The sequence below is a fragment of the Alligator mississippiensis genome, chromosome 12 (assembly GCF_030867095.1).
Source record: "Alligator mississippiensis isolate rAllMis1 chromosome 12, rAllMis1, whole genome shotgun sequence".
Taxonomy (NCBI): Eukaryota; Metazoa; Chordata; order Crocodylia; family Alligatoridae; genus Alligator; species Alligator mississippiensis.
In genome coordinates, this window is record NC_081835.1 from 57,348,034 (window position 1) to 57,374,979 (window position 26,946).

Sequence of the window (26,946 nt, forward strand, 5' to 3'; positions counted from 1 at the left end):
GCTCTTTCAGGGCATAGGAAAGAAGCATGAGGACACAGCCCTTCAGGGCACATCTACTGATACTGAGCCATGTTCTGCCTCCCCAGTGGCTGTTAAATGTGAGATGGCTCCTTGATAGTATCTGTTGTTCTGTTCCCTGCCTCTAAAGTTGGGGGGGGAGGGGGGAAGAGAGACAAGGAAAACCTCCCAAATTCTAGTCCCCCACATCTGAGACCAGGGCAGAGCATGGAGAAGGAGCAGCCTTGCTCTGCTGGGACCTCCAGCTCTCTCATTTCAGCATGCAGAACATTTCTAGCCCCGTCACAGCACAGTAGGAGCTCCCACCGCTGTGCCCATCAGCTTGCTTACGCTGCTTCACTTTACACAGCCCCACATGGTGCTAAAAGGGAGCAAGAAGCCAGGCACTAGAGCACAAGGGAGAGCAGGCACCACTGCACTGGGGCAGCCAGGGGGCTTCTTCCTGCCTCATGGCTTTCACTGGGCAGCCACTAAAACCAAGTTTCATGGGGCCTGGTAATCTCCTGTCCCAGGGGCAGGAGTTGGTCAAAAGAAATCTCGTTCGACCACAGCCACACTGCTACTGGTTCTTGGCTCCCTCCCATCAGTGGGGAACCAAGAGTTTTAACCCAGGCACTGACACCTGCAATCACCAAGAAAACCAAGGCTGGATCCTGCCTTAGGGCAGCTCCTTCTGGCCCCAACTCTTAAGGCCTTGCAGAGCTGGTGGGGCTCAAACAAAATCCCCAGCAAGCACAGTCTCCAGGAGCCTGCACCACCCTGCTGAACTACCACGCTGAGCTGCCTTGGGGCTCCCAGGCTCTCCCTGCTCCATGCCTGCCCAGTGTCCTAGAAAGGGTCACAGGGCCCAGGGATGCAAAGCCAGGAAGAAACATGCCTTGGCTGCACGCTGCAGGAAACACCTGAAGGCAGATGTGCACCAAGTCAGCACCTGCCAGGAGGCAGCTGGGACTCTAGTCCAGAACGTATTGATAGCCATCACCAACAGGCAGGCACCCACTGTGCCTGCCAATCCCACAGCTCAGCCCAGCAAGACTTCAGCTCCACTCCCATACACCTGCTCCACTCTCAATACTCTGCTTAACCCCAGCCAGGCCTGGCTCCCACAGCAGCAAGGATGGGACACTTCCCTTTTGCCTGGCAGCCGAGTGCCAGGTACAGCCTCCCTACCTCCACTCCCAGGGGCTCTACAACTTCCTTTTAATTAATACCCCCACCCCCCCGGACACAGAGCATGTTTCCATTCAGCAACTGAGCAGGGAGCAATTTGGCTTTTGAATCTCAGCTAGTCATGGGGCATAATTAGTCCCCCAGTGGTCTGCTCTGGGGCTGGGAATCAGCAGGTGGAGTCTTAGGAATTAATGTCTTTAAAAGGTTTTCATTAAAACCCACACTCATTCCTGTCGTGCCCAGCTTCCATTCCACAACTCAGCAGCAAAGCTCTAGGACATGATGCCCTGCTGCAGGCCCCTGAGTAACTTGAGAGGCCAGTGGAGCTACTCTACCCCCACCCCACATGGGAGCCCTTTCTTTGCCCCGGGGGGGGGGGGGGGGGGGGGAGAAGGAGAAGGTGTGTGCCATGCAGACTAGGCCTCCCCGTGCCAGCTCCTGCCCTTGCCCCCAATTAAACACAGCACACAGCTCCTCAGAGCCAGATATTTATTGCGTCCATCAACAGTTCAATGCAGTGGCCACTGGTGGCTTGGCCATGCCATGACTCTTTCACAACTCTTGAGCTCAGGCAGGAGCCTGCAATTTTCACTCAAACCTTCTGTAACAGTTAGATTTTATATATAAAAAAAAAAGGTGAGTTATGTTCAGCTCTGAAACTCTTAGCTGCTATGCATAAACCAGGGTGCTCTGGCCTTTGGCATCCCTTCAGAGCACCTGTGCAAAGACAGACCCTGCTCTCCCTCCTTTGTCCTTCCGAACCTCCAACCAGAGCAGGTATTTCCTGTCACAGCCACTCTAGGCAGCACTGAGCATCTCCCATAAAGAAGACCGCACCAATTGCTGCATGGTGCCTGTGATCTATCCTGTATGTAACAGCCCTTTACTAGACCACACTACACTACCAATACCGTTGGGCCAGGGCCCAGGTGAGAACTGCTCCTGGTACTATGCTAGTGCCTATAGGCCCTGCTCTGCTCCAATGCAGAGGTCTACGAGGGGAGTAGACTTGAACATTGTTCCTAAACAGGAGGAGCAGGCAGGCTCGGGTCAAAAGAAGTAGCTCAGATGACAATGTCCTAACCACGTCCCACAAGGGCAGGGGAGGGTGCAGCGCAGGAAGCCCCATGTGTTGGCAGTTTGTTACTACTGGAGCTGGAGGGGAAGGGGCAAATACGTGGTGGCACCAGGACACCACGGCAGGGGACAGAAGCCCGTCACAGCTGATAGGCAGGTTGGCACACTGGTCCCCGGGAGTGTAGCAGTCTGATCCATCACAACTAGGGGGATGGTCAGAGGCCTGGGCACACGCCCACAGACAGACGGCTGGGTCCGAGCCACAGGTGGCTTCAGCACAGAGCCATACTGGGGGATGAGGGCCACCCAGGGCCGAACACAGCCCAGCTCCCAGCACAGCCAGTGCAGCAGCAACCGTCAGCAGGCAGGGGCATGGACCATCATGAAAGCCACCCCCCTGCACAGCCAGCAGGGAAACCTGTTCTAGCAGCCTTTGCAGGCCCTTGCTGCTGAGTGCTGAACTGACAAGGAGAAGCTGGTGTAACAGCACACTGGGAACATATCTAGGCCAGCTTGGCCCATTAGATGCCTCGGTGCCAGCTCCACCAGCCTCCACACACAGCCCAATGACAAGCCGGGCCAGGCTGGCTGCAATCAAAGACAGTACCCTGAGAAGCAGATAGCCAGCATCACACTTAACCACAAGAGCAAATGACTGCGACTGCGTGGTCCATTCCCTGATCCATCCTGGGCTCAGTCCAAACTGAGCCCAGTCAGCCCCTGCACAGAGTGGAGTGAACAGACATCTCTGCTGGTCACTGATTCAAAATGTGCTGCAGTTGGCTGAGCTGGGCACCGCAGTGGCAGAGACACAAACCCTGTAGCACCCCCATACTCTCACACAGCCCTGACAATGCACGCTTTGCCCCATCCAACATCTTGTCTAGTCTAGGGCAGCTGAAGCACTACTGCCCTATGCCCAGAGGCCAAGTTCCTCTGATCTCTACGGGAGACTGAGCTCAGCACCTGACCACAGCAGTTTTAGCACAGGCCATGCCCCTTGGGGAGCCCAAGTAATGCTGTGGGGACACAGAGCAGTGCTCAGCCTCCAGCTTTGCAATCTCTGCCCCACAGAGATGTAGCTCAGCTCCTCCAAGCCAGCACTCCCTGCAGTCGCTGCCTGCCCCGGGACAGGTCAGCCTGGGCTCCAGGCAGCCAGCCAGCCCCTGCTTGAACAATGCAGACTGCACAAGGCCCGGAAAGCAGGCAGGCTCCTAAACTGCAAGGGCAGTCTGGCCCCTTCCCAAGCCCAGCCCCACACAGGCCAGAGCCCCCGTCATATTTACTACCCAGCGGAGACAGTGAAGGCCCTTCCCACCCCTTCGGGGCGCCAGCAGGGTCAGCACCCACACAGCACACTGCCTCCAGAGCTGCCCTTGCACCACACTGCCCTGCACTGGGAAGGAGGGGAGGGTTAGATGCCAGAACAGAGCCTCATGCCAGCACACAAGTCTCACCAGGAATGGGGCTGGCTTGGGGGGAGCTGGGCCTGCTGCACAAGACCCCCCCCTCCCCCATGGGTAGGAACAAGGCCAGTCCCCAGGCAGCGCTAAGCCTAAGACGCACAGTGGCACTAATGGCCTCTGCAGAGCCCCTCTAGGGTCTGAGCTAGGCTCAGGCTGTAGGGAGGTGAATCCAGGGAGGAGACAAAGGCACTAAGGATGGGTGGGGGGGACCCCCTAAGCACCAGGCAGTGGTGGCAGGGCTGGCCCAGCAGAGCCTAGGGTGGCAGGTGCCCCACACTGAGGGCCACGTGCCAGCTGGGGGTGCCAACTCTCTCCCAGGGAGTTTCCCTTCACTCCTGCTTTTTAGCAAGCAGCACTCTCCACCATCCCAGGATTCAGTGTCCAGCATGGAAAAGCAAGCAAACCTACCCCAATCAGCTCCTTTCCCCACCTGCTGCTCAGAGCTGGAGTGGGTGGGGAGGACAGAGGGAGTTGGTCCCAGGAGACAGGGACAGACTTCTACCAGCCTGCACCTGCTTGGGCAAGCTGGGGAAGGAATGGCCCAGTGCCAGTGGCTCTTGGTTCCTGGGAGGGCAGAGGCACAGATCTGCCAGCAAACTGAGAAGAGCAGTGGCAATGAGACTGGCAGACAAGGGCCTGCCCCCTCAGGTGCCTTGAGGCAGGAAGGATCCAGCTCTTGGGTCTCCAAACCAGAGCCCACTCCCAGGGGAGGCTGGATCTGCTGAGGGCATGGATCTCACTTCAGCAAACGAGGCGCTGAGCATGAAAACCCCAGTTCTGGGCTGTGGAAGTCAGGGGTGCCAACTCCAGCCCTAGGTGCAGGTCCTGCTGCTTGGGGCAAAAGGATTTGCCTAGAGGGCGGACCACACAGCAAGGAGGTGGCTCAGATCCCAGAGGCTGGCCCAAGCCTGCCCCTTCTACCTCAGGGCCAAGGCTTGGTCACCAGCATCCCTGGAGTGGCTGGAACAAGGTGCCAAGGAATATTCAAGTAAACAACGAAGGGCAGGGCAGAGGCACCACCCCGGCAGTCTCTATTGCGAGAGTGACTGGTCAAGCAGCTTCAAGACCCCACCCACCAGGTGCAGGCTTCCTGTGACCAGCACACGGATGACGGTGGCTTCCTTGAGCAAGACAGCACCAGTGCTAGCCACAGGGTGCAGATGGAGGCCCTTGGTGGTAGGCATCTGGAGGAGTGGGTCCCTGCCCTGGGTGATCCACTGCAGGGCATGGGAGATGCAAGGGAACACCAGTGAGTTGGCATTGAGCGGGCGCTCCACAGAGGGCACAAGTAGCAGGGCGCTGCGCAGGGGGTCAGGCTTCAGCCGCCCACCAACTCCCTCCACCACCAAGGGGGCAGACAGCCAGAGGTCCTGGCCCACCTTCTCCTCCATCAGCTGGTTCCACTTCTTCTGGTTATCCAGGCAGCGGGTCAGCACGTTCTCCAGCGTGACCGTGAAGTTCTGCTGGTCTGCAAGGAAGAAGAGAATGAGGCAGGGCCAGAGCAGCTACATGGACACCTCGCCCTGCTACCATCCCACTGAGGGAAGCAGACAGACACTGGGAAAGGACCAGGCACCAGGCCACAGATCCAATTCTGCTGGCAAACCCAACTCTAGCCCAAGGTAAATCATGAGGGTCTCAGTTTAGAGGAGTGTCAGTCTGGAAAGACCAATATCACCCCTGTGAAGCCAGCTCAGACCCTGCCCCCCCAGGCCCATCCCAGCCTGGGAACGCCTTCATGGGTCCCCCAGGCTTCTGGTGGGTGCAGAACACACACAGGAGGCTCCAACGTGGAGCAAGGGCAATGCTGCATCAGAGCCAGCTCCAGTGCAGATGTCCAAAGCAGCACACAACCTAGTCTGGCCTGGCACTGACCTGCATTCCCCGCCGTAGACACCTCTGTGAAGTTGGGACAGAACACAGCGTAGTCAAACTGGCAAGGCTAGAGCACAAGAGACAATGTCAGCACAGGGAGATGCACACTGCGCTGGGGGCAGGCTGGCATGTCCAGCCAGGGGCAGCTGTGCAGGAGAGGGCAGGAGGGACATTCATCCCTGGTACAGAAATGGCCACAGTGACTGGCTTAGCATCAATCACAACCCAACAGGGGAAACTCCAGCTAGAGCTTGGAGCAGAACGCTTCTAGCCAGGACGCCTGGGTTCTGTGCCTGCCGATGGGCGCTACAGGGGCAGAGCCCCCATGCACAGCTGTAAGTTCGTCTCTTCCCAGAAGCAGGGCAGCCTGCAGGACTCCGGCCTGGCACCAGCCCTGTCCTGCCCCACAGAGAAGTGTGGGGGGAGGCATCTGCAGGGGGTGCTGGCTGGGAGGAGAGGTAGGGCAAGTGTGGGGGGTTAGCGCCACCTTGTGGTGCCCAGCGGTACTCGCCCGAGCAGAGGGGACACAATCCCCAGGCTGCCAAGCTGAAGCTTGGTGGCGGGGACGGGACACCCCCACAGAACCTGGGAGCCACTGCTCCATTCCCGATTGCAGGGATTGGAAGTAACCACTCTGTCCCCCATCCCCTCGCAATCCATTCCCTTCCACAGCCATCAGGCCCAGCCAGTCCCCCAGTTAAAACCTACGCTGCCTCCACTCAATGGCTCCAAACCCACTTTCTGCCTCGGCATTGTGCCTCTCCCAAAAGCTTGTCTCCGTAACTGCCCCCAGCTCACCAGCAGTAGCTTCAGCAGAGCCGCCGTGTCCCGGTCCCCAGTGGCGTTGAAGAGAAGCACTCGGACCTCAGAGCCACTGCAGTCAAGAAGGGAGCGACCTGCTCAGTGCCGGGGCCTCGCTGCCAGGAACCGGCTGCTACTCAGTTTGTGACAGGATGCCCAGGAGGCCCACAGCTAGGCTAAGCCACCTCTGAGAAGCAGGAGGCTCCTTTCCTGTATCCACCTGAGAACGGTGCAGGTGACGAGACAAAGCCTCAGCCATTTCCCCGTGCCCTCCCACTTTGGTCCCCAGGCATGACCTACTGGACCCAGGTGGAGCCAGCCCCCAGCTGGGGGAAGTGGAAGAAATATCAGGGCCACAAGGAGAGCACTGCTCATGTGGCTGCCCTTGGCATGGTGACACGCCGCCTCTCCTTTTCACCCTATAAGCACTCCAGCAAGCACCGTCGCGGCAGGATTCCCCGCACAGCCCCACCCTGGCGGCTGTGGATGCAGCACGTAACAGCCCCCTACCCAGGTCCCTCCTTGAGCTCCTTACTCCACTGGCTTCTCCTCATTGAGTGCAGCCTGGTGGAACCAGCGCACGCAGGCCTGCACGCTGCTGGTGGTGTGCGCCCCATCAATGTACCATGTCACCGGCCCATGCTGCAGCACCTGGGTACGGCCCAGCCACACCGCGTCCTGCAAACCTGGGGAAGAGAGGATTGGGGGAGGAGGAGGGGTGACATGGGGCCAGCAGCCAGGTCCTGTCCCCCACCATTCTCTCTTCAGACAGAGCTGGTCCCTCATTCCCTGAGTTACCAGCTTTCTCTCAGGCCCATGACAACTGGGTTATAGCAGCCTGAGAACAGCTGGTGGAGATGGATCAGAAATTAACTGCTGAACACAGTCCCCCAAAGCTCCAGCACCCCCAAAAATACAGGGCAGAGAAAGTAAGTGCCCAGGGTAGACCGAGGCTGCCAGGGGGCAGGAGTTCTGCTCTGCTCAGTCCCGTAACCCCTGCTCCTTGCCCAGGGCCTTGGCTGTAAGACTCTGGGCCTGCGTGCCAGCGCACCACAGCTACTGCTTCAGAATGTCCCGGGCATTTTGCTGCACTTCCACTGGCCAGGGAGACCACCAGCCAAGCTCCTACCATCCTGTCTACCCCAGTGCCAAGTTAGCACCATACCCTCCTGCCCAGCCTCTCACCCTCCTCCAAGCACACACCCTGCCACCATCCCAGGGGGGTGAGGAGCACCCGGCTTAGAACCTTAGAAACGTGGCTTCCGTGTCACGCCGGCCATGGAGGCAGAGAGCCCTAGAGAGCTTCACTCCACACGCAGCCCCATGCCCACCCCACACTGAGCCAGGAGCCCAGAGAGCAAGCCCAGATTCCAGAGGGCATGCCTGGGCCATATAGGAAGCACCACATTTCCAAGGGTTAAGTTCAAAGCAGTGAAAACAGAATGTGAAAAGACAAAGCCTGGTACACTCAAAACACAAGCAAGGGAGGGCGATGGGGGCAGAGTCCAGGGTCTTGGCAACATGACTCGCACGAGCTGTTATTTACTCTCGTGTTTTGTTATCTCTGAATGAGCAGCAGCTCTGGGCCAACCCCCATTAACTCAAGTCAAGGGCAGGTACAAGCCCAGAAGCTCACACAAGCATGAGAAAAGGGTCCATTCTTACCCTGCACCATGGCAATGCTGGGCCTGAACACGGGTGCCAAAGGTACAGGCTTTTTCCCTGGTGGCTCTGCACCTGGCCACAAGTCCTTCAGCTCCCCGATACCTGCCAGGAAAGGAAAGCCATACTGTATCCCTGCTCAGACACCCGCTCTATGCCCTTCACATTTGTTCCTGTAACAGCTTCCCACCAGCAGCACACGCTAGGCCAGCCACTGGACTCCAGCCAGTACCTGGGACCCTTTCCAGGCTCTCCAAATGCATCCATAACCTGACCCATGGGGTAGCCTCGAAGCTCAATTCCCAGCAAGCTGATAAATTTGCTAGCCAGAATTACTGGAATGGAGAGAGCCCCTCAAGGTCTCTGATCAGATGCCAAGGGGCTCCCAGCCAGAGCACTTGATCAGAAACCCTGACAGGCCCAGCCCAGCAGGGAAAAGCCAAGACAGACATCTCCAGGGGCCTGAGAATAGGGTCACTGCAGCAAGGGTGAATCCAGGGTCTGAGGCTAGTACCCCAGGAGCCAGGCTGTGAGAAGCCTGGCCCAGAAGCCCCACACTGGACAAGCACACAAAGCAACAACCCCCACTGCTTCTTGCTAAAGCACCAAAACCCCTTCAGGCCTCCACAGATTGCAGCTCTCCCAGAATCCCTTGGGAAAAATGCCCCAGCCTGGGCAGCAGAGGAAAGGATGAGACACCATACAACACCAGGAGGGACCTCCTCAGTTCTGAACTCCTTACAAACCGCCCCCCACCTCTCACCCCTGCTCCATGCCAGGGACTGTGCTCCTTACCTTGGTATCCCTGCTGCTCCAGCCACATCCGTGATAGCTGCAAGGCCAGGGTGGCGTTTGATCGCTGATGGTCACCTGCCAGGCCCAGCGGGAACACTTTGCCCTCTTCATAGGCACCCAAGTCTGGGCACAGGTAGAGGGGGCACTACATACAGAGAGACACGCCAAGGGTGAGTGCTGCCCTGCAAACCCCATTGCCCTGGGCAGCTCTGTGAGCTGGCTGAACATTTGCCAGCCAGCAATTGGCAGCAGCAGGAGCGACCAAACAGACTAGGTCCCAGGATTAAGCTGTTCATGCTCCAGAGAGGTTATGTTTGCTTCTGAGTCTGCCTCTCCAGCAACAGAGTCACCTAGATGCCAACACCAGCAGCACACATGTTGAGCAAGATAGAACAGCCCCAAGCAAAACATGGGGCCCCTGGGGTGGAACTACACTGGCTAGGGATCCAGAGCAAGGAGCCCGGCCCTCCTCCAACAGCAGCTCAGTAGAGAGGGGCAGGCAAAGATCTCAGGGTCCAAACCCCCAGGAGCAGCAAGGACCAAGGCTGAGCCAATGTCATGTACAAGCTGGTCCTGCATTGTAGAGAAAGCAGAGGGGAGACAGTGCATGGGGCCCAGCAACAGCAGCAGGACATCTCTGAGAATAAGCATCACTTGAGAGATGTGGACATGGGGACCTAGAGACAGGAGTTTCAGAATAAGGCTGGGGCAGTCAGAGATGCTGCTGCTGCCTACCCCCCACAGTTCCTCTGCTCTGGGGGCAGGGTGCAGAGGAGGTATGAGCAGGGCATATCTTACCGGGCTCTCCCTGGCTCGGTCCCTCAGCACCTCCAGGGGCCGCTCCGGCTGTGGCACCGTGAATGCCGGCACACCAGGCTGCAAGCAACATACATACATCCTTAAGCCAAGATAACTTGTGAGCTGCCCAGATCTTGTCCACCCTAGGGAGGCACCTGGATTTCAGCGACGGGCTCCTGAGCTGGGCCCAATTCAGAGGTGGTCTTTGCTAGGATTTGGAGCTTCTCCCTCCGAGAGCCCACCCTCCTAGCAAGTAACCTGCAGGGCTTGGGGCTGGTCTCCAGGGCCAGGATCTGGATGGGCTCTGCTTATTTGGGCAGACACAGAACCACCCTCTAAACTGCCCCACGGTACAGCAGCCCCTCCCCAACAAAGCCAGCAGGTTCTACCTTGAAGATGCCTCCTTTCTGCCAAGCAATTTTCTCCATGGTGTCCCCCAGGATGCTGGTGTGGTCAATCCCCAGAGAAGAGACTCCACACACGACTGGCTTCCTGGTCATGTGAGGGGAGGGAGGGGTAGCAAGAGAAAGAGTGAGAACCCAGCTTGAGGGCTCCAACTGTCCCCCACGCTCCCCACGACCTCAGCTGTTGTCCACAACCTGGGGTGGGGTGCCTACTGGCTGCACAAGGAGCCAGTTGCCTTTTGAGACCCAAGTTTACAGCCAGGCATGACTGGAAGTTACCAGCATCCAATGGCTGCTCAGTAACTTCACTGGGGAGGCCTCCTTATCATGACTGCCGCCACAACCATAAGCCTTCAGCCCCTTGTTGTCTGAGGCCCAGGACTGACCAACCTCTTCTCTTGGGCCCAGTTCACTGTTGACACCCACTAGGGAAGGAAGGTTGGATTCATCTTGTCCTGTCCCCAGGCAGAAACTCCCTGCCCCTGAAGCTTCTGTCATGCTCGTGTCACACTCACTGTCAGCCCCAAAGAGCACCTACCTGACAATGTTGGTGCAATCGTAGGCCCCTCCAATGCCAACTTCCACCACTGCAAGGTCCACCTGGATAGGATGAGAGTATGGTATGTGCTGCATCACTGCCCTACGTACAGAAAGTAAAGGACCCTAGGCACTGCCCAACACAACCTCCAGACACCCCAGCATCTCTCATACACTGGGCCCCAGAGGTGTCTGGCTTCACAGTAGTGGACACATGCAGGCAGGCAGATAGCTGTGCACATATGGATGAAGCCAGGGATATCAGATCCATACATACACACCCCTCAAGTTACAGGAGGGTCCCCAGGCCCTTTCCGTGGTATGAAGGCTATTACCCTAAGTCACAGATCCAGGGTCTCATGGTCATGCTCACTCTCACTGCCCCCCTAAAAAAATGAAGAAGTGGCAAGAGCCCCAGTAACTGTCAGGGAAGGAAGAAACTACCCAAGGGGAAAGGATGGGGGGCCTGAGGGTCTCTGACTCAACACTGGGAAGGAAAGAGCCATCAGCTATGGGGTGTAGGTCCAGGCTCCAGCAGCCACATTACAAGAACTGCTGGGCACATCCAGCTACCCTGAGAATCCATGATGGCTGCAGACAATCAGCACCTGGGGCTCAGCTGCTCGCCTGCAAGTGACCAAGGCATGACCCATCATGCCAGCAACCCATCCACTGGGGAGAGAGCCAGCACCGTACCTTCTCCTGCAGGAAGACATGGAAGGCCATGATGGTGAGGAAGCGGAAGTAGGCAGGCATGCTGGCATAGGCAGGGTCCTATGGAGCAGGAAGAAGGGTTACAGGAAGGGCCTCCAGGGTAACAGTGTCACCCCAGCTCCACTTCCAGTCAGACACCCTGGGAGACTAGCCAGGCCTCAGCCCAACACCGCTGGCTCCTGAGGCAGTGGCAAGGAGGCAACATGCAGGGCCCAGCTCAGCCAGGATCCCAGGTGGTGTTTACAGATGGGAGCTGATTATACCTTATAGTTGGGTACTCACTAGCACTGTTCACATCACAGGCAGAGAGAGGGGACACAACTTGGCCCAGGTGGCCAAGCAGGCCAAGGCAGAGCACAACCATCCCTGGTTCTAAGCCCTCAAAGTGCTCCCACGGCCACCCCAGTGCCCCACAAACCAGCCCTGAGCAGCGACGCTGGACCTTCCCTGGCCTGCAGCACAGACTCTGTTCTGAAGTCCAGCAGGGAAAACCCTCAGGGCAGGATCTTACTGGCTTGGCCCCCGGGGCCCCCTCCCAGGGCCTGCACACACCTTGGTCTCCTCTAGCCGGTTGTACACCTGCCAGAAGTACTTGCTGAAGAGCTCCTTGCTGATCGGCTGCCCATTGATGCGGATCCGCTCACGTACCTGCACCAGGTGGGGAGAGCTGGGCAGTAGGAGAACAAGCAGAAGGTCAGAGCTCGAGGGCAACACCCCCATCCCACCTCTGGGTGCCCCCCTCCACAGCAGCTACAATGCCCACCTGTAAAAGCCTGTCTTGAGGCCGTAGTTTCGGAGGATGCGCTCTGTGAAGGCACAGGCTGAGCCCTAGTATGAGACAGCGGCATTAGCTGGGGAGCCTGACCAGTCCATAGCCCACTGGATCTGGGCCTCTCGCCAGGAAGCAGCTCTGCCCCAGTGCCCAGGCCACTGAAGCTTCCAGGAAAAGGACTTCACCACCAGGCAGCCCAAAGTGCCAAAACCCCCATGCACCAACCAAGCACCACGTGACTGTCAGACACCAGGTGACCCTTTCACCTCAGCAGCAAGTTCAGTGCCCTCCCAATTCCCTCCCCAACATCCTCCTCAGTGACCTCATGTTCTCCTACCCCAGGGTCTCCCCCACGTATGCCCTTGCACACACACCTCCAGTGCTTCATTCCCTGGGCTGCCTCATGCCCCGCTCTACGCACTCCCCACTTTACCTTGCCCTTCGTCCCAGTGACGTGGATGATGTTCAGTTGATCCAGGTCTTCGACCTATCAGACAGAGGTTAACCGGCCCGTGAAAGGAAAGCCAGAGCACGTGGGACACCTCAGTTCCTACACATCGCAGCACCAACACGGTGGGAGGGCTCACAACCAGGTCTGCCCAGGGCAAACACCCACTTCCACCCATCCCTCCCCACAAGGGATGGGACGGGACAGGATGGGATCTCCAGAGGAGCCCTGCTGGCCCTCGTAGCCCTTACCTTCAACCCGCTTCGCTCCAAAAAGCCTTTCATGGCCTCCAGCTGCACCTGAGGGTCTCCTCGCTCCCGCTTTACCTGCTCCAGGTAACTAGCATTAGTCTGGAGGGTGTTAAGGGTCCGAATCGCATCCTGAAAGGAGACAAGTAAGGTCAGCACTTTGCACTGGCCTCTCTGCCCTCAGGACAGGGCACAGCAGAGCAAGGCAGGCTGGGCAGCATCAGAGCCAACACTGCGACACTCCAGGCCAGCCTAATCCCCAGTGCTCAAGTTAGCCCTTCTACTCACCTGTGGTCATGGGTGCAGCCAGTCACCCTCCCTCAGCCCTCACCATCTCCACCCAACACGAGGTCCCCAGCACAGAACGACTTTTCCTGTTCCCATTTGGGGACAGTCATGTTACCAACCAACCCCCCTTTCAGCTGACAGCACCTTGTTGCAGGCAGAAAAATAGCTATATCCACCACCATGCTGCTACCCACCCAGTCTGGCTCCTTCCGGTCCCTCTCAGAAGTCATTTCCACACAGAGTAAGTGAGGGCTTTCACCAGCCAGCCCCAGCAGGGAAGCCCCAACCTGAGCAGGTGTTAGCAGCAGTCCCGGCAAGCTGGCACAATCCTGGTCCTCTCCCTGCCGAGTGCACTGAGCTCACGTCAGAGCCCAGAGAAGTCGCACGGCCTGACAGGTTAATGCACCCAGTTGTACAGCACTCGCTCACATGCCCTGGGACCGAGTGCAGCAACCAGCCCGGAGCCAGGCGTCAGCCCCACCTCCTCCCAAAGTCCCCTCCAATGCAGGAGCTGCACTGGGAGGAGCTGTGGTTCCCTATGCTGCCCCTACCCTTGTGCTGCCCTGCTGCTTTTTACGAAGCACAGGGCAAGGGCAGGACCCAGAACTCAAGGTTCCTCACTAGCCTCAAACATGAAGTGCGGAAGCTGCAATGCACCCCTTATGCCCAGCCCACAATTTGTCCCCAGCAGACTCCATACACCCCAATACACAGTGAGCACCTTGATTGAAGGGGACCTGAAGTGGGGAAAAATAACCCTTTGATCAACATGAGTGGCAGCAGCCACGGGGCTGAGCTTGCTCCTAGCCCCACAAGCTGACTGGGCTCATGGACTGACCCAGTGTGCCAGTCCCAGGACTGCACACTGGGTCTGGAGTCATACGCCAATTCTGACCCCGAGCACTGGCTCCAAGGCCACGCACTGAACCCAACTCGGAGCCAGTGTGTAGTCCCGTACACACCGTCCCAGGCTTGGCATGCAGCCCCAGAGGCAGCACACAGGGCTGAACCCAGCCAGTGACTCTGGATCTAGTGTTGGCACGCCAGGTCTAGGGTTGTGCACCAGACTGGACTCAGCATGTGAAATCTGGTTACACACCAGGACCACACATGGACCAGATCCATCACATGGTTGGGGAGACAGCTTCCCACAGGCCCACAAATCTGGCAGCAGGGGGAAGGAGTGGTGGCAATGTTAACTGCTGCAGCAGTTAACATTGCCATGGCTCTACCCACCCTCCCTTCCAAGTTTCCAAACCCATAGGGATCCTATTTTCTTGCATATAAAGCACAACCTGGTTTTCCCCAGTTGGTTTTGAGGGAAAAGGTGCAGGATATATGCAGGAAAATAGAACTAATAAAGGACCATCACAACAAACAAGAGATTGCCTCAGCTCTGACGGGAAGGGAGAAGAAACTGGTGAAAGGGCCTGTAACCATTCCAAAAAACGTGACAGGCAACTGACTTCCAGCATGGAGGGGGTTATGTCTGGCATCAGGGCTGGCAACCCTCCCCCAGCAGGGAGGACTCGGATCATAAGACGAGCCCTGGTAACCCAACCCAGAACATGGGAGGGACTCAACCTACCCCCACAACAGCCCAGCCAGGTGCTGATTAATGCCTCCCCCTGTCTGTGCACACCCCATGCCGAGAAGCAGTTTCCCGGGTTTTCTTAAGACCTCTGCAGCACTGCCAGCTCTGCCTCAGCCTGTAACCAGACCTGCCTGCACCGCCCCTCTATAAAAAGCATAAGCCCCACTCCGCCAGTGACAAGAGACTATTTATACGAGGCAGTATACTGTACCGCCTGGGAAGCGCAGACATCGGCTGCACGTTCCACCTTTCAGCTGCTTCGGACGAGCTGGATGGACCAGAGATTTTCCCACTCTGCATCGCAACCCCTGCCCTCCAATTTCCACACATGGCCCCCGCCTTGACTTGGTGCTTCCCCAAGCACAGCTCCCCTAGACACCACCACAAAGGGCATGTGGATCATTGGGCATGATCATGACACCAGAGACCCCAGTTAGAGCAGGCCTGCACTGGGCTATGTGATGAACAAACATGAAAGAGAACCCAGCTTACCTCCATCCTACAGACCTGCTCTCTTCCCTGCCTATCACGGAGGACAGCAGGAACCAAGGAGCTCCAGTACATAAGACTGTCACTACAAGACTCAGAGCAGTTTTAAGGCAATGAGTCCCACATGACCACTGCACGCTTCCTAACCCAACCTTATTCAGTTAGGCACATAAAAGACGATGGGTGTTCACGTGATGTTCAGATGCATGATTAAAGTCATTTGCGGAAACATCGCGTAGAGCAAAACACACCAGTTTCTACAGCAGCGTCCGCATGATCATGTGACAGACCCTCCAGATTTCGGAGCAGAGATCTAACACGCAACCAGGTCCATTAGAAACGATGCAGGAAGCCCACAGGTGCAGCCTGGGCAGGGCAGGGCAGGGCTGCTTCTAAACATTATGGTCCACACAGCATCAGGTAGTCTCGTTCCAACCCTGCTGCCATAAGCTCCATAAAACGGGCTCGGCTGCACCTTTGCCGAGACCGCCCAGCACCTTTTAACGCGCACGGACACGTGCACAGATTCGAAGCCGCCCTCTGGATGAGCACCCGCCTGTAAAGACCTTTGTATCGTGTGTGAGAGCTCTCGGTTGGAAGGAACCAGCTCTACTCCATCCACAACCTTCAAGAGTGAGTAGCTGGCAGGCGGCACGTGTTTTTTACCCCCGGAGTAACTCAGCATCCACGCAGTGAAGTGTGTCTAAGAGCTCATCATTAGGCAGCAGTGGTGTTATTAAACAAAGTCTCACACAAACCCCCTGGCCCAAGCCCCTTGTGAGCAGCTATTTCCCAGCCTTGGGTTGGGCGGGAGGGGACAGAAATCAACAGGACTCCGAAGAAAAAAAAAGTTACAGGAGGCAGCAGGGGAGTGCAGTGGGCTGCCCGCCCCCCTCCGGCCCAGCGCAGCCAGCCCCACATCAGCTGCCCTGGCCTCTCCCAACCGGCTGCGTCTTGCACGCGCGAAATCCCCCCCCTTTGCTCTGCCTGGGCTCAGGGGCAGACTGCACAGGACAGGGCAAGCCCCCACCGCGGGCTCTGGCCTCGGGGACAGCCCTGTGCTGGCCCCGGAGCCCCAGCCCCACGTGCGGCTGCTGCGAGGGGTACCTGGTAGTCCATGCGGAGCGCCTGCGCCGGCCACGTGCTGTATCCGCGCTGTGCTCCCGCCGCCGCCAGGCGCAACGCACAGCGAAGCGCGCGAAACCCGGGAGCGCCCATCCCGCCTTCCGCCCGGCAGGCGCGCCCGGCCCACGTGGGCCCCGCCCCGCCCCGCCCCGCCCGCGCGCAGGCGCAGCCGCGGGAGCGCTGACTCCGCCATCTTTGTGAGGGGTAGCGCTTGGGCCACCATCTTTGTGTGGGGCACCACATCGCCTTAAAGGGCAACGCGTGCAATCAGCTCCCTGGGAAACACCGCGGCTGCTTCGGAGGCAGCCTGGGAGCTGCAGGCCTGGCCCGGGGAGGCCCGTACGTGGCTCTGACCGAGCTCCGCTCCCTGCACAGCAAAGCCAAGGGGCGGGGCGGGGCGGAGCGGGGCGGAGCGGGGCAGGCCCCACGTGGCGGCTGTGCCCGCCTTGAACTACTGCTTCCCCACGGAGCCACGTGGGCAGCGCCGGTCTCTTTCACCCCCTTGCCCTCCTCGCCTTGTAAAACCTAAGGAGCTCCTAGCATCTGATTCTATGTGCATGCATCACTATTTTTTTTCCTAAACAGCAGCAAGGACCCGAAACTGAGATATTTTCAATTAAAACGTTCAAGCGAGGCAGTACCAGCTGGAGAAGAAGCCACCTCTATCCTGCACTCACCGGTTCTTATTCTTTATGAACTGAAAAAGAGAAAGTCTCATTCCTTCCAGGGGCAAGGGCAGTTTCACATCCAGCCAGCCTCCCCACTAGTTTTCTGGCTGCTGCCCTGTGTGAAGATCAGAATTACAGCCATGGCAAACACTGGTTTTTAGTACAGGAACCATGTTCCCATCCAAGGTTACACACTATCCTACAGTAGCACGGGATTCTGTAGAATTAAGGCTTACTCTTAAATCTGGAGTCCTTTTTAAAGCTTCCTCCAAAAGTAAAGCCCAGCCCCATCTCTCTCAGCTTCAAATTATATTTGTTTAGTCTTTAGCCCAAGTAAAGCTTGGGGAGGATGTGAAGAGAAACGGTGGAAGGAGGACTATCCAGACAGTATTAGTGATGGGATTGGGGAGTAACAGGTCTAGTTTTGGGGGAAGGGTGGGAACAACTGTCTGCTACAGTTCAGATACTGCTGTGGAGATAGGTCAAGAAGTTAAACAAAAGCCACACACCCACCTACCCACCCAACCCCAGGGGCCATTTTTCTAACAAGGAGTCGTTGGAGTTAGCCACAGCAGCCCTGTTCTTATCCAAAATAAATAGGAAAAATTCTGCACTCCTTTTAAAAGCTGCTTTCAGCATAAGGGGAAAACCAGAGAGCACCAGCCAGCTCCTCTTGAGGAACTCCGACATCCTCAGTTGCACTCATCTGAAATCTTACCTCTTTGCCTACACAGAAGATTAAATACGTGCTATGAAACAGCAAGTCTTTTACTGTCTGCATTTGTGGAAAAATTCACTTGAGTGGGGGAAAAGCTATTGGAAACAGAAACATGTTTATTTACGAGTGACAGTGATCTGGAAGCAGACTTACTGCTTGCACCCAGTCGTGTTTTCAAACAAACCTTGTCCGTTCAATACCCAAAGCCTCCAATGCCAGGTTGCTTTGGAACCCACCTTAAAGAAGAGATTTACCTTGTACATGTCCTTTTTCATCTTCTGGCTCTGAAGTTAGTCCAGCTGCTGCTGCTTGCTGTCTAGAGACTGCACACCAGCATCAGATGTCTCTGCTTTTAGTCTAGTTAAAGGACAACCCATCAAATGCCAAAGGTTATCAGTGGCTTCATTTTGCACATATTACTCATTTCAAAGGCTTTGGTGAAACAGATAAACCCCAGGACAAGACAAAGCAGTTGCACTTTCTTACACACATTCTCAAGACCTGCTGTAGTTGCTGCCCTGGGCCCTGTGGAAGACTGGATGCCTGAGTGACGGTGGTTTCCCCAGGAATCTGACGGAATCTGCAGAGGGGACCTCTGTAGAGAGCTTCTATTAAAGGCAGGTTAGCTTTAAAAGGTCCTACTGCCAGGGCAAGGTGCATGCATTTTAAGGCACAGTACTTTTAACTAGGTGTATTTACACTTCCCACTTAGAAAATGATTAATTTTCCTGCAGAGCCCTGTGAAGTGCTCTCTGGGAAAGCAGCAGACACAGAAACACTTGGCAAGAGTGTCTGGAGCAGCTGGGTTTCACAGCAGCAATAGGTTTTTAGCACTCCACTCTGCACCAAGGAGTCAGATGAACCATCAGCCATGCCCCACTACAGCATCAGACACCATCACTCAGACTGCAAGCAACCTTAACCCCCAACAGGATGCTGCTGCACTGGACAGCCAGAGAAGGAACACACAATGGACCACATACATCTATGAAAAGGAACTTTAATTGCAGTTTACAATCCAAAATGGAAGTATTCTGGAAAAAAAAGTATAATGAGCTTTAACTGACCAATGACTCCACCATATCCTCCCAGTTACAGGGCCTGGCATCCTCATCTACTCCACACTTGCTTGCTCACTCTGACCCCACTGAGACTAGAAGGGTTTGCTCAGCCAGGATCCTAGCAAAGTTCCGTGGTTTGGAGTAGCTCTGTTCATGCCAGGCTCTCCAGATCTATTTAAAGGAAGACATCCACTTAGCTCAGAGGCACTTGGCAATGCTGCACACGCCCTTCATACAGCATGTGAAGCTCCCTGGAGAAGGACAGACAAGTGGGACCTACAGTGGGATCTATGGCCCAATCCACTCGGCAGCACTGGCTCCCAAAACAGTCAGTCATGCCATCATCTCCTGCCACAATGCCTCAGAGCCTGGGCAGTGAACAGAGCCTCCGACACCAGTTCCTTAGCAGAAGTGATCCATTAGCATAAATGTCACTTCTTGAGGAAAAGGCAGACACTCTCCATCAGCCAGGTTTAGAAGGGCAATCCCAGACTCCTTGGAGACTGCTTCCTAGAGACATCTAGGATTACAGCCCCTTCCTTTATACACACACAACTGTCCCATAAAAACTTGTCCTGCCCAACAACTCGGACAGGCTGCAACTCCTTTCCATGAGAGCTGCTGCTACAAGGAGGAGAAACTGCAGAATTCAACTAACATTAAAGGGCATTTCACCTCCAACTCAAGGAGTCACTTTAACGAAAACTCAGTCTACTCCCCACGTATACTTGTGGGGGGGGAGGGTTGCCAGCAGTCAAAACACTCTATCAAACTCTGTCTGATTGGTTGCAGCTGGATTTCTGCCCTGATTAGCTGGTTGCTGTGGCATGTGTCCACCTCTTCTCCTGGGTGGAGCCAGGTACTCAAACATTGATTGGTTATGGGTAGACAGCATGTTCTTGAGATCAGAGGGCATCGGGTCTGACCAGAAGAAGTCATGATTCAGTGCATCGTCGCTATCTATTCTTTGGGCAGGGTCCAGAACGAGCAGTTTGTCTATAAGATCCAAAGCGTAAGGGTCTTTGACATAGGCTTTCAGGCGATCTTTCACTTTGCGTTTTTGGCCCTTGGGCAGGTCCAGCTTCAGGTACAGCTCATACTTATCCACATTTGGCCAAACCTAAAGGAAATGCCAGAGATGAAGAAAGAATAAAGCCATCTTGGTCAGAGATTTTTGTCCAGCGAAACCCTCATACAAACTGCATTTGGTTCCACTAAAAAGAGGAACCAAATAACAAAATGGAGGTGTTATTTACAGACCCTGGTGACTTCCAGTCAGGATTTCATTATTGTGAGCTGAAGTGGAAGGCATCCAAAGCAGAGAGATAAAGTAGTAATGCAAAACCCCAAGATTTCACTGCCTTACACTTAGAAATGGATGGAAAAGTAAACAGGGAAATCCAGCAATCTGCCAAAGTAGTGGGAGGCTGAACCCCTCTGCCTTGATATCTCAAGTTCTCATGGTTCCCAGCTGCTGTCCCAGGCACTTCACACCTCATTCAGGTATGACAACATATGAAGTCAACTCTATCGCTGAGTGACCACGTCCACATTAAGGGAGCTCAGAGCCCTTTAAAAATGCACCCACTACCCTCAGTCTAGCTCAAGTGCACCATGACATGTGTTTGGTGGTCCGTGTCTCCCCCAGATGTATTCCCTCCACTTACATGCAGGTGAAGGTAACCAGCTGACAGACCTAAATATAAGCAACCAGTTTATTTATTAAAGCATTTCAGAAGTATATGACACCTCCCAGGATTAATACTGGCACATGCTGAACACACTCGGGGGGAGGGAACCTGCACTCAAAGCAGTAGGCAGATTTAATGACCAACTCAGGGTCACGAAACAGGTCACTAGCAAGGGAAGGATTAGGTTTCAGGAGCACTTGGCACCCCAGCCCCACACTACTTCTCTGCAGCTCCCCATGCACCTTCCACTCTTGCACACTCGAGTCCCTACCTCTGGAGTGATGGAGCCGCAGAGCTGGCTGATAAGCGTGAGCTGGTGCTGCTCTGTGTTCCCCTGCATGATGGGGCTGCGAGTCCACATCTCTGCCATGATGCAGCCCCCGCCCCAGAGATCAATGGGGGGTCCGTAATCCCGCTCCCCTAAACACAGACACCTCATTAGTCACCCGAGTCCAATGCCGACTCACTCCTTAGACAGCTTCATACCACAGAGGGAAGGAACAGAAGATGGGAGAATTCATGGCAGTTTCCCTTCTGTCCCAACCCTACTCCTACCTAAGAGCAGCTCTGGTGGCCGATACCACAGTGTCACTACCCGGTTGGTATAGCGGTTGGGCTGACTGTTTTTGGCCAGGCTGAAAGCTCGAGCCAGTCCAAAGTCTGCCAGTTTCAGGACTCCATCTCGGGTAATCAGTACGTTCGCAGCTTTCATATCCCGGTGCAAGATCTGCAGGAAGAGGGAAATGGAAAGGTTCAGCCATTCTTCCACCTTCTGCTGGATTCCTGGCATCAGGAAGGTGGCGCACTCAGCCTCTGGAAACGGAAGCATTAAAAGCCTTGGATTAGGTGTAGGTGGATACCACAGGAAACAAATCCACTGCAGGCACATACTTGGAAGCCCCTCACTAAGCACTCTACAGAAACTAGGAGCTGGTGAGAAGTACCCTGCCATCATTCACCAAGTCAGTAAACCCAGTGTGTAGTCAGGCAAGCACCCCTTTGTCAGCCCTCATACCTCAGTCCTGAGGGGGAAAGGCCAGGGCAAGTCCCAACTACATGGTTTCTGTAGTGCTTGGCCCTCCAGGTTGTTTTCATGGAAGACAGACAAGAGCTTAGGTCTCTTTCATTTTGTCCTCAGGCACAGTGTTTCACTGGACTATTCTGCAGAGCTGGATCCTTCTCCACAAATATACCCTATGTTTTCACACTGGTCACTGCTTGCTCTACTACAGCTTTCCAACTTCACAGAGTACAGAAGCCACAAAACCTAAAACCCCGAAGCCAAGAATTTGTCTGTGTAGCTCTGCAGGGATGATAAAAGTGTATGTTCTCAAGACTTAGTCTGGACAGAACCACAGTGGCCAGCGTTCAGGTGCCTATTTATCAAAAGATACATAAATGGCCCCTGAAATCTGAGCCTTGGAGCTACAGGGAAGAGAGAGAATCCAGCCTCTGCCCTTTACCTTATTCCTGTGGATGTAGTAGAGTCCGTTCAGCAGCATCTGCATCACCTTCTTGATCTCTGACAGCGTAAACTTCACATGCGCATTGCTGAGCAGGCCGGCGAGGTCGTGCTCACAGAAGTCAAACACCAGGTAGATGCTGCCCTTGCAGCGGTTGTATGGGGAGGCTAAGGGACAAGCCAGGGGCAACTGCTGAAAGGTCAGTCACCAAGACTGCGCCCCCCGAAACTGGTCACTAGCTCCCCCATTACCATGCTCTAAGGCCACAGCATCAAGATGCTATCCAGCCTCAGTGCTAGCACCATTCTGAGGTAAACACTACCATATCATGCAAAGGGAAGATGTTCACATCCATGTTAGAGGCAGTTAAGCACAAGTCAGGGCTGAACACAGCCTCACACCTGCCTGTCCTTTTTTGTCTGGTCACCTACAGAGATTACTGAAACATCACCAAGAGACAGAAAAATAAGTCTCTGGCCCAAGAGTCTTCCCACCTGGATTATCCATAAAAGGTATCAAAAGCAGAGGCCAGAGAAGGAGGCATGAAGGTCAAAGTCATGGTAAGGTGCACAAGGAAAAAACAAAAACCAAATGTGCTTGAAGGATGACAAACCATTTAAACAGTTGTGGAGTAAACAACCTTTCAGGTTCTTAAGTTGTTTTACATTTTTAAATTTGTTAGAAAGTGGTAAATAACATTTCTTTATGATTTGTGTAAACATTTATAGATTCATAGGTGTTAGGGTCGGAAGGGACCTCAATAGATCATCGAATCCAAACCCCTGCATTTATTCAGCCAGAAACTGAAGCTTAATCAGTAACGCAAAGTTACTTTGCAACCATTTCTTATTAGTCGAATAGAGCTAGCCGAACCTTAGTTTCATAGTTGGTAGGGTCGGAAGGGACCTGAGCAGATCATCAAATCCGACCCCCTGCTATGGCAGGAAAGAGTACTAGGGTCAAACAACCCCAGCAAGGTGTTTATCTAGCCTCCTCTTAAAGACCCCCAGGGTAGGAGCCAGCACCATTTCTCTTGGAAGTTGGTTCCAGATCCTAACTACCCTGACTGAAGCAGCGCGTCCTGATGTCTAGTCTGAATCTACCCTCTGCCAGCTTGTGACCGTTATTTCTAGTCACTCCTGGTAGTGCTCGGGGGAACAGGGACTCCCCCAATGTCTGTTGGTCCCCTCCGACTTGCTGGGCACAAAAAAAAAAAAAAGAGAGAAACAAGATCCATTTGGTCAACGAATCAATAGCTAGTTAGTGTAAACTAACTATGAATCAGTAGCGATTATTTCTGGCCATTATGCCCTACAACATTTAAAAACTAGCATCTCATTCTAGTGCCTTATTTGGCATTCCATAGAGTGAAAGAAAGCAATAGGAAAGAAAGCTTGTTTGCCCAGATTTGGGAACTGAAAACAAGTCAGTGAACTGAACTAGCTGAATGAACCAAAACGAACAATGTTCTTCTCCAGGTGCAGAGAATGAAATGCTATCAAAAACCGATTTGGCACTTTAGCAGACTGACTCCAGGGGCTAAACCAGAGATTTCCATCATTTCAGTGGCATGATTTTCTTTACAATTTCAACACCTGGCAGGCACTGCTTGAATTTTTATTTAAGCCTTGGCAGTTTTAGCACATATGCTTACCATCATCCATTAAAGTTGTCAGGATGTCAAACAGGTTTATTTTTAAAAGAAAACAAAAAATCAAAAACCTATATTTGGTTTAAAAATTTTAAAAACTTTTTAAAAATTAACTTTTATCTACTCGCTTCCAGTGGCCTTACATGCTAGGTCCTGTAGAGAAGAGGCAACATCCTCCCTGCCAGAAACTGTCCACAAAACAACGAGTCAAAGAACAAGCAGGCATTCAAGTGATGGAACTGCACTGTGAAAATGGAAAGCCATTGAATTCATCTACTAAAGTATAGGCAGTTCCTCCCCAAGCAACAGTAAGTGAACACACTGAGCCAAAGTACTATTATAAAACCAGAGTTAAATAGTCACCCTGTATTGTGCTAAATAAATCCAGCTACTGCTGCAAAAGCAACACAGAATAGATATATTTTATATCTATTGATGCTTTAAAAGGAAAAAAAAAATCAATTTCAGGACAAGAAATTTACATCAGGTTTCTCTCCAGTGTGATTTTAAGGCAACACACACAAAAGCATGAGCTTTCCTGTATACAAAAGACAGATATGTACGCAGGCCTTTCACTGTTGTAGCACAATATTTCAAAGGAGTCTATGAAAGCTTCATCTACATGAGTTACAATACAACCAAGTACAAGCTGATGCCTTGCCAGATCCCCTGGACTTCCTATCTTACATCTCATGTAGGAATGATGCATTACAAATAGCACACCTCCTAGCTCTTACACAGCACTTTCCACCAGTAGGGATTGAACTGCTTTACAAAAAGGGTCAATAGCATTGCTCTCTCTGTGCAGACAGGGGAACTGCAGCAAAGGGAGGAAAGCGATGTGCACCCAGTCACCCAGCAGGCCAATGTTACTGGATACTCCAGAAAGCAGCTGACATGAGCCAAGAGGGGAACAACAAAACAATACCTTTGGTCCTGCAGATCTCTATAAGGTTCACCACGTTCTCATGCTTGAGCAGCTGAAGGATTTTAATCTCTCGCAGGGCTGTGATAGGAAACTGAAAAAGGAGAAATGAGGCCCACCGGTTAGGATGGCAAAGGATCATATCAGACTGGTCTGGAGCCCTTGAGAGGATTAAAGAGACAAAGCGGAAACACTCAAACAGAAACAACACAGACCTCAAATACAATTAGAGCGAGACGCTGAGCCCAACTTGGTGGAAACCCAAAGCTGTGCTCGGTGCCTTCCAGGCATGTTTGCAAACCAAGACTGATGCGAGAGCTGCCGAGCGCTCTTAGCAAAGACGGTGAATGCTGCGGGTGCTGAAAATCCTCAGGGGAACAGACCTTTATTCCACAGCACCCAGTTTAACCTGGGATGGGGAAAGGGTGCAGATCTATTCTGCTTCTGACCCTACTGCTGGCAATTCAGACTTGACAGGTGGACCAGACCCACGTGGTGGACACAAGCCAGGTCAGCAAAGCGCTCACCCCCTTCAGTGTCTCACTGGGGTCCGTCCCGCAAGGCAAGGGCAGCCACGAGGCTAACGAGAGAGGTACAGCACCAAGCAACCTTACCCCTGCATACGAGCGCACCACGCTTGCTGGATGGAAACGGCCTCACACGTTGCAGAGACAGACACCAACGTGGCTACGGAGCCCAGCAGCAAAGTGCCCCACGAACAACCTGCACCCTCCCAACAACTCTGCCCGGGGTATTACAGGGCTCTAGCCGCCCCCAACACACCGCACGCCTGCCTTACCCCCTCCTTCTCGTTCTCCATCAGCACCTTCTTCAGCGCCACCTTCTTGCCCGTCTGCCGGTGCTTGGCTTTGAACACCTCCCTGCGGGGCGAAAGAGGCCGCGCTCAGCCACGCGCGAGTGGCCGCAGCCCAGCGAGGGCGAGCCAGACCCAACTGCCTCCCCCCACCCGGGGCAGGGCCGGCTGCTCGGCCCGGAGGGGGCAGCTGGCCCCTAGGAAGCCCCGAGGAGGGCAGCGGGGACGGGCTCGCGCAGCCCCGGGAGGCCCCAGGCCGGGGGGGCGGGGGCAGGAGGGGCTCCCGGGGCCTGTACCCGGAGCGGCGGGGCGGGGCGGGGGGCGCTCACCCGAAGGTGCCCTGGCCGATCTTGGCCAGCTTCTCGTACTTGGACACCTCGTCGCAGAAGGGGCACTCCACCATGTCGTACTGCTTGGCCATGCTGCTGCTGCCACCGCCGCCCGGCCCGGCCCGCCGCGGGGCCGCCTGCTCGCTCAGAGCCGGCGCGCTGCCGCCCGCGCCTCGCCCGGGGCTTCCGGATCCGCCGGCCATGCTCCACTACTTCCGGGGCGCCGCCGCGCTGCCCGCTGGGAGCTATGGTTCTGGAAGAGCCGCGAGAAGAGGGCGGATCGAGAGGCCGTCACGCGGGCGCGGATTGGGCGGGGATCCGCGCCTGCCCCGCCCCGCGCTGCGTGTGTGATTGGCCCGCGTGCTCGCTGAGTGACGCACGCGTGGCCTCGCGGTCGGTTGCGTCATCGACTGCGAACGTTACGTCATCGCACTGTTCCCTGGAGCATCCACCTGCCCCGCCCCCTCCTCCCAGCACTCGCGTCCCCCGGGGTGTCGTCACACGGCGGCGTGACGTCAAGGCGCCCCTGTGACGTCACCCCTGTTTCATTGCAGCAGCCCTGGGACAGCTGTGTATGGCCTCCTGTCCACTATCTTTAGGCTTGCGCATAGCCTCAGTGCATTGTACATTGCCAGGTGCGCTCACCCATGGGTGCCAGCTGCAGTGACGGGCGCCGGGTGCCCTGCCATACTCATCCCTCATGGGAGCGTCGTGGGCTTTCTCCTCCGACCCTTGAGAGACCGGAGCCTGCGGCACCAGCAGGACCTCTGCCAGGGCTGCCCAGGGTCTGGCAGGGCCTTGTGGCTCCTGGGGCTCGTAACCCCCAGATTGTCCACGCGTCAGCACCTGAAGCTGGGTTGCAGCGCTCGTGGTGGCGCGGGGCTCAGAGCGCCAGGGCAGGGCTTTGCTCTCTGCCACCTACCTACAAGTAAGTAGTGCTCTAGTGAGGGGAAGCAAGGGGGGAACGGAGGAAGCCCCAGAGGCAGGGGACTGGGGGAAGCCCAGAAGGGGAGGGGGGGTTCTTACCTTTCAGTCCTCCAGGCCCCCTCCGGCCTGAAGTGTGACCGCTCCAAACCCGAGCCAGCACTGACCCCCCATCTATACTTGTGCAGCTCATAGTGTAAGGTGTAACAAGGCCCTAATACCAGGCTCTGGCCTCTTGTCAGTCTGGGAAGGAAAAGAAGGAATAGTAATCGCAGGCACCTCTGCATCATCATCCTGTGCCTACACGCCACAGCAACGCATCCTGAGTCACAGTGCCACACTGAACCATCCTGTTGTGTCTCAGCATCGTTGCTTCACGCCGTGACACCCCCTCATGCCCTCATGCAGAGGACACTCGTTC

The 26,946-nt window shown here is 55.1% G+C and overlaps 2 protein-coding genes across 4 annotated transcripts; both read right to left on the reverse strand.

Moving 5' to 3' along the window:
* Window positions 1–1,663: 1,663 nt before the first annotated feature.
* On the reverse strand, window positions 1,664–18,265 carry FPGS (folylpolyglutamate synthase). Of its 3 annotated transcripts, XM_019475892.2 has the most exons (16): window positions 18,158–18,265; window positions 17,922–18,024; window positions 12,789–12,917; window positions 12,523–12,576; window positions 12,081–12,145; window positions 11,870–11,984; window positions 11,300–11,377; window positions 10,605–10,666; window positions 10,052–10,154; window positions 9,663–9,740; window positions 8,865–9,009; window positions 8,073–8,174; window positions 6,943–7,093; window positions 6,405–6,480; window positions 5,607–5,673; window positions 1,664–5,199 (listed from the first exon to the last, which is right to left on the reverse strand). In XM_019475892.2, the coding sequence occupies exons 2-16, from the start codon at window positions 17,940–17,942 to the stop codon at window positions 4,763–4,765; spliced, it is 1,683 nt and encodes a 560-aa protein (XP_019331437.1). In that variant the 5' UTR covers window positions 17,943–18,024; window positions 18,158–18,265; the 3' UTR covers window positions 1,664–4,762. The 3 variants fall into 3 exon arrangements, with proteins under 3 accessions (XP_019331437.1, XP_019331435.1, XP_019331436.1); XM_019475890.2 differs by lacking the exons at window positions 17,922–18,024; window positions 18,158–18,265 and adding an exon at window positions 16,264–16,412; XM_019475891.2 differs by lacking the exons at window positions 17,922–18,024; window positions 18,158–18,265 and adding an exon at window positions 13,268–15,953.
* Window positions 18,266–18,651: 386 nt separating this feature from the next.
* CDK9 (cyclin dependent kinase 9) lies at window positions 18,652–25,790 on the reverse strand. The gene is made up of 7 exons (XM_019475923.2): window positions 25,602–25,790; window positions 25,258–25,339; window positions 24,462–24,552; window positions 21,883–22,049; window positions 20,975–21,146; window positions 20,691–20,839; window positions 18,652–19,848 (listed from the first exon to the last, which is right to left on the reverse strand). Exons 1-7 carry the CDS (start codon window positions 25,691–25,693, stop codon window positions 19,483–19,485), a joined length of 1,119 nt encoding a protein of 372 aa, XP_019331468.1. The 5' UTR covers window positions 25,694–25,790; the 3' UTR covers window positions 18,652–19,482.
* Between the last annotated feature and the right edge of the window lie 1,156 nt (window positions 25,791–26,946).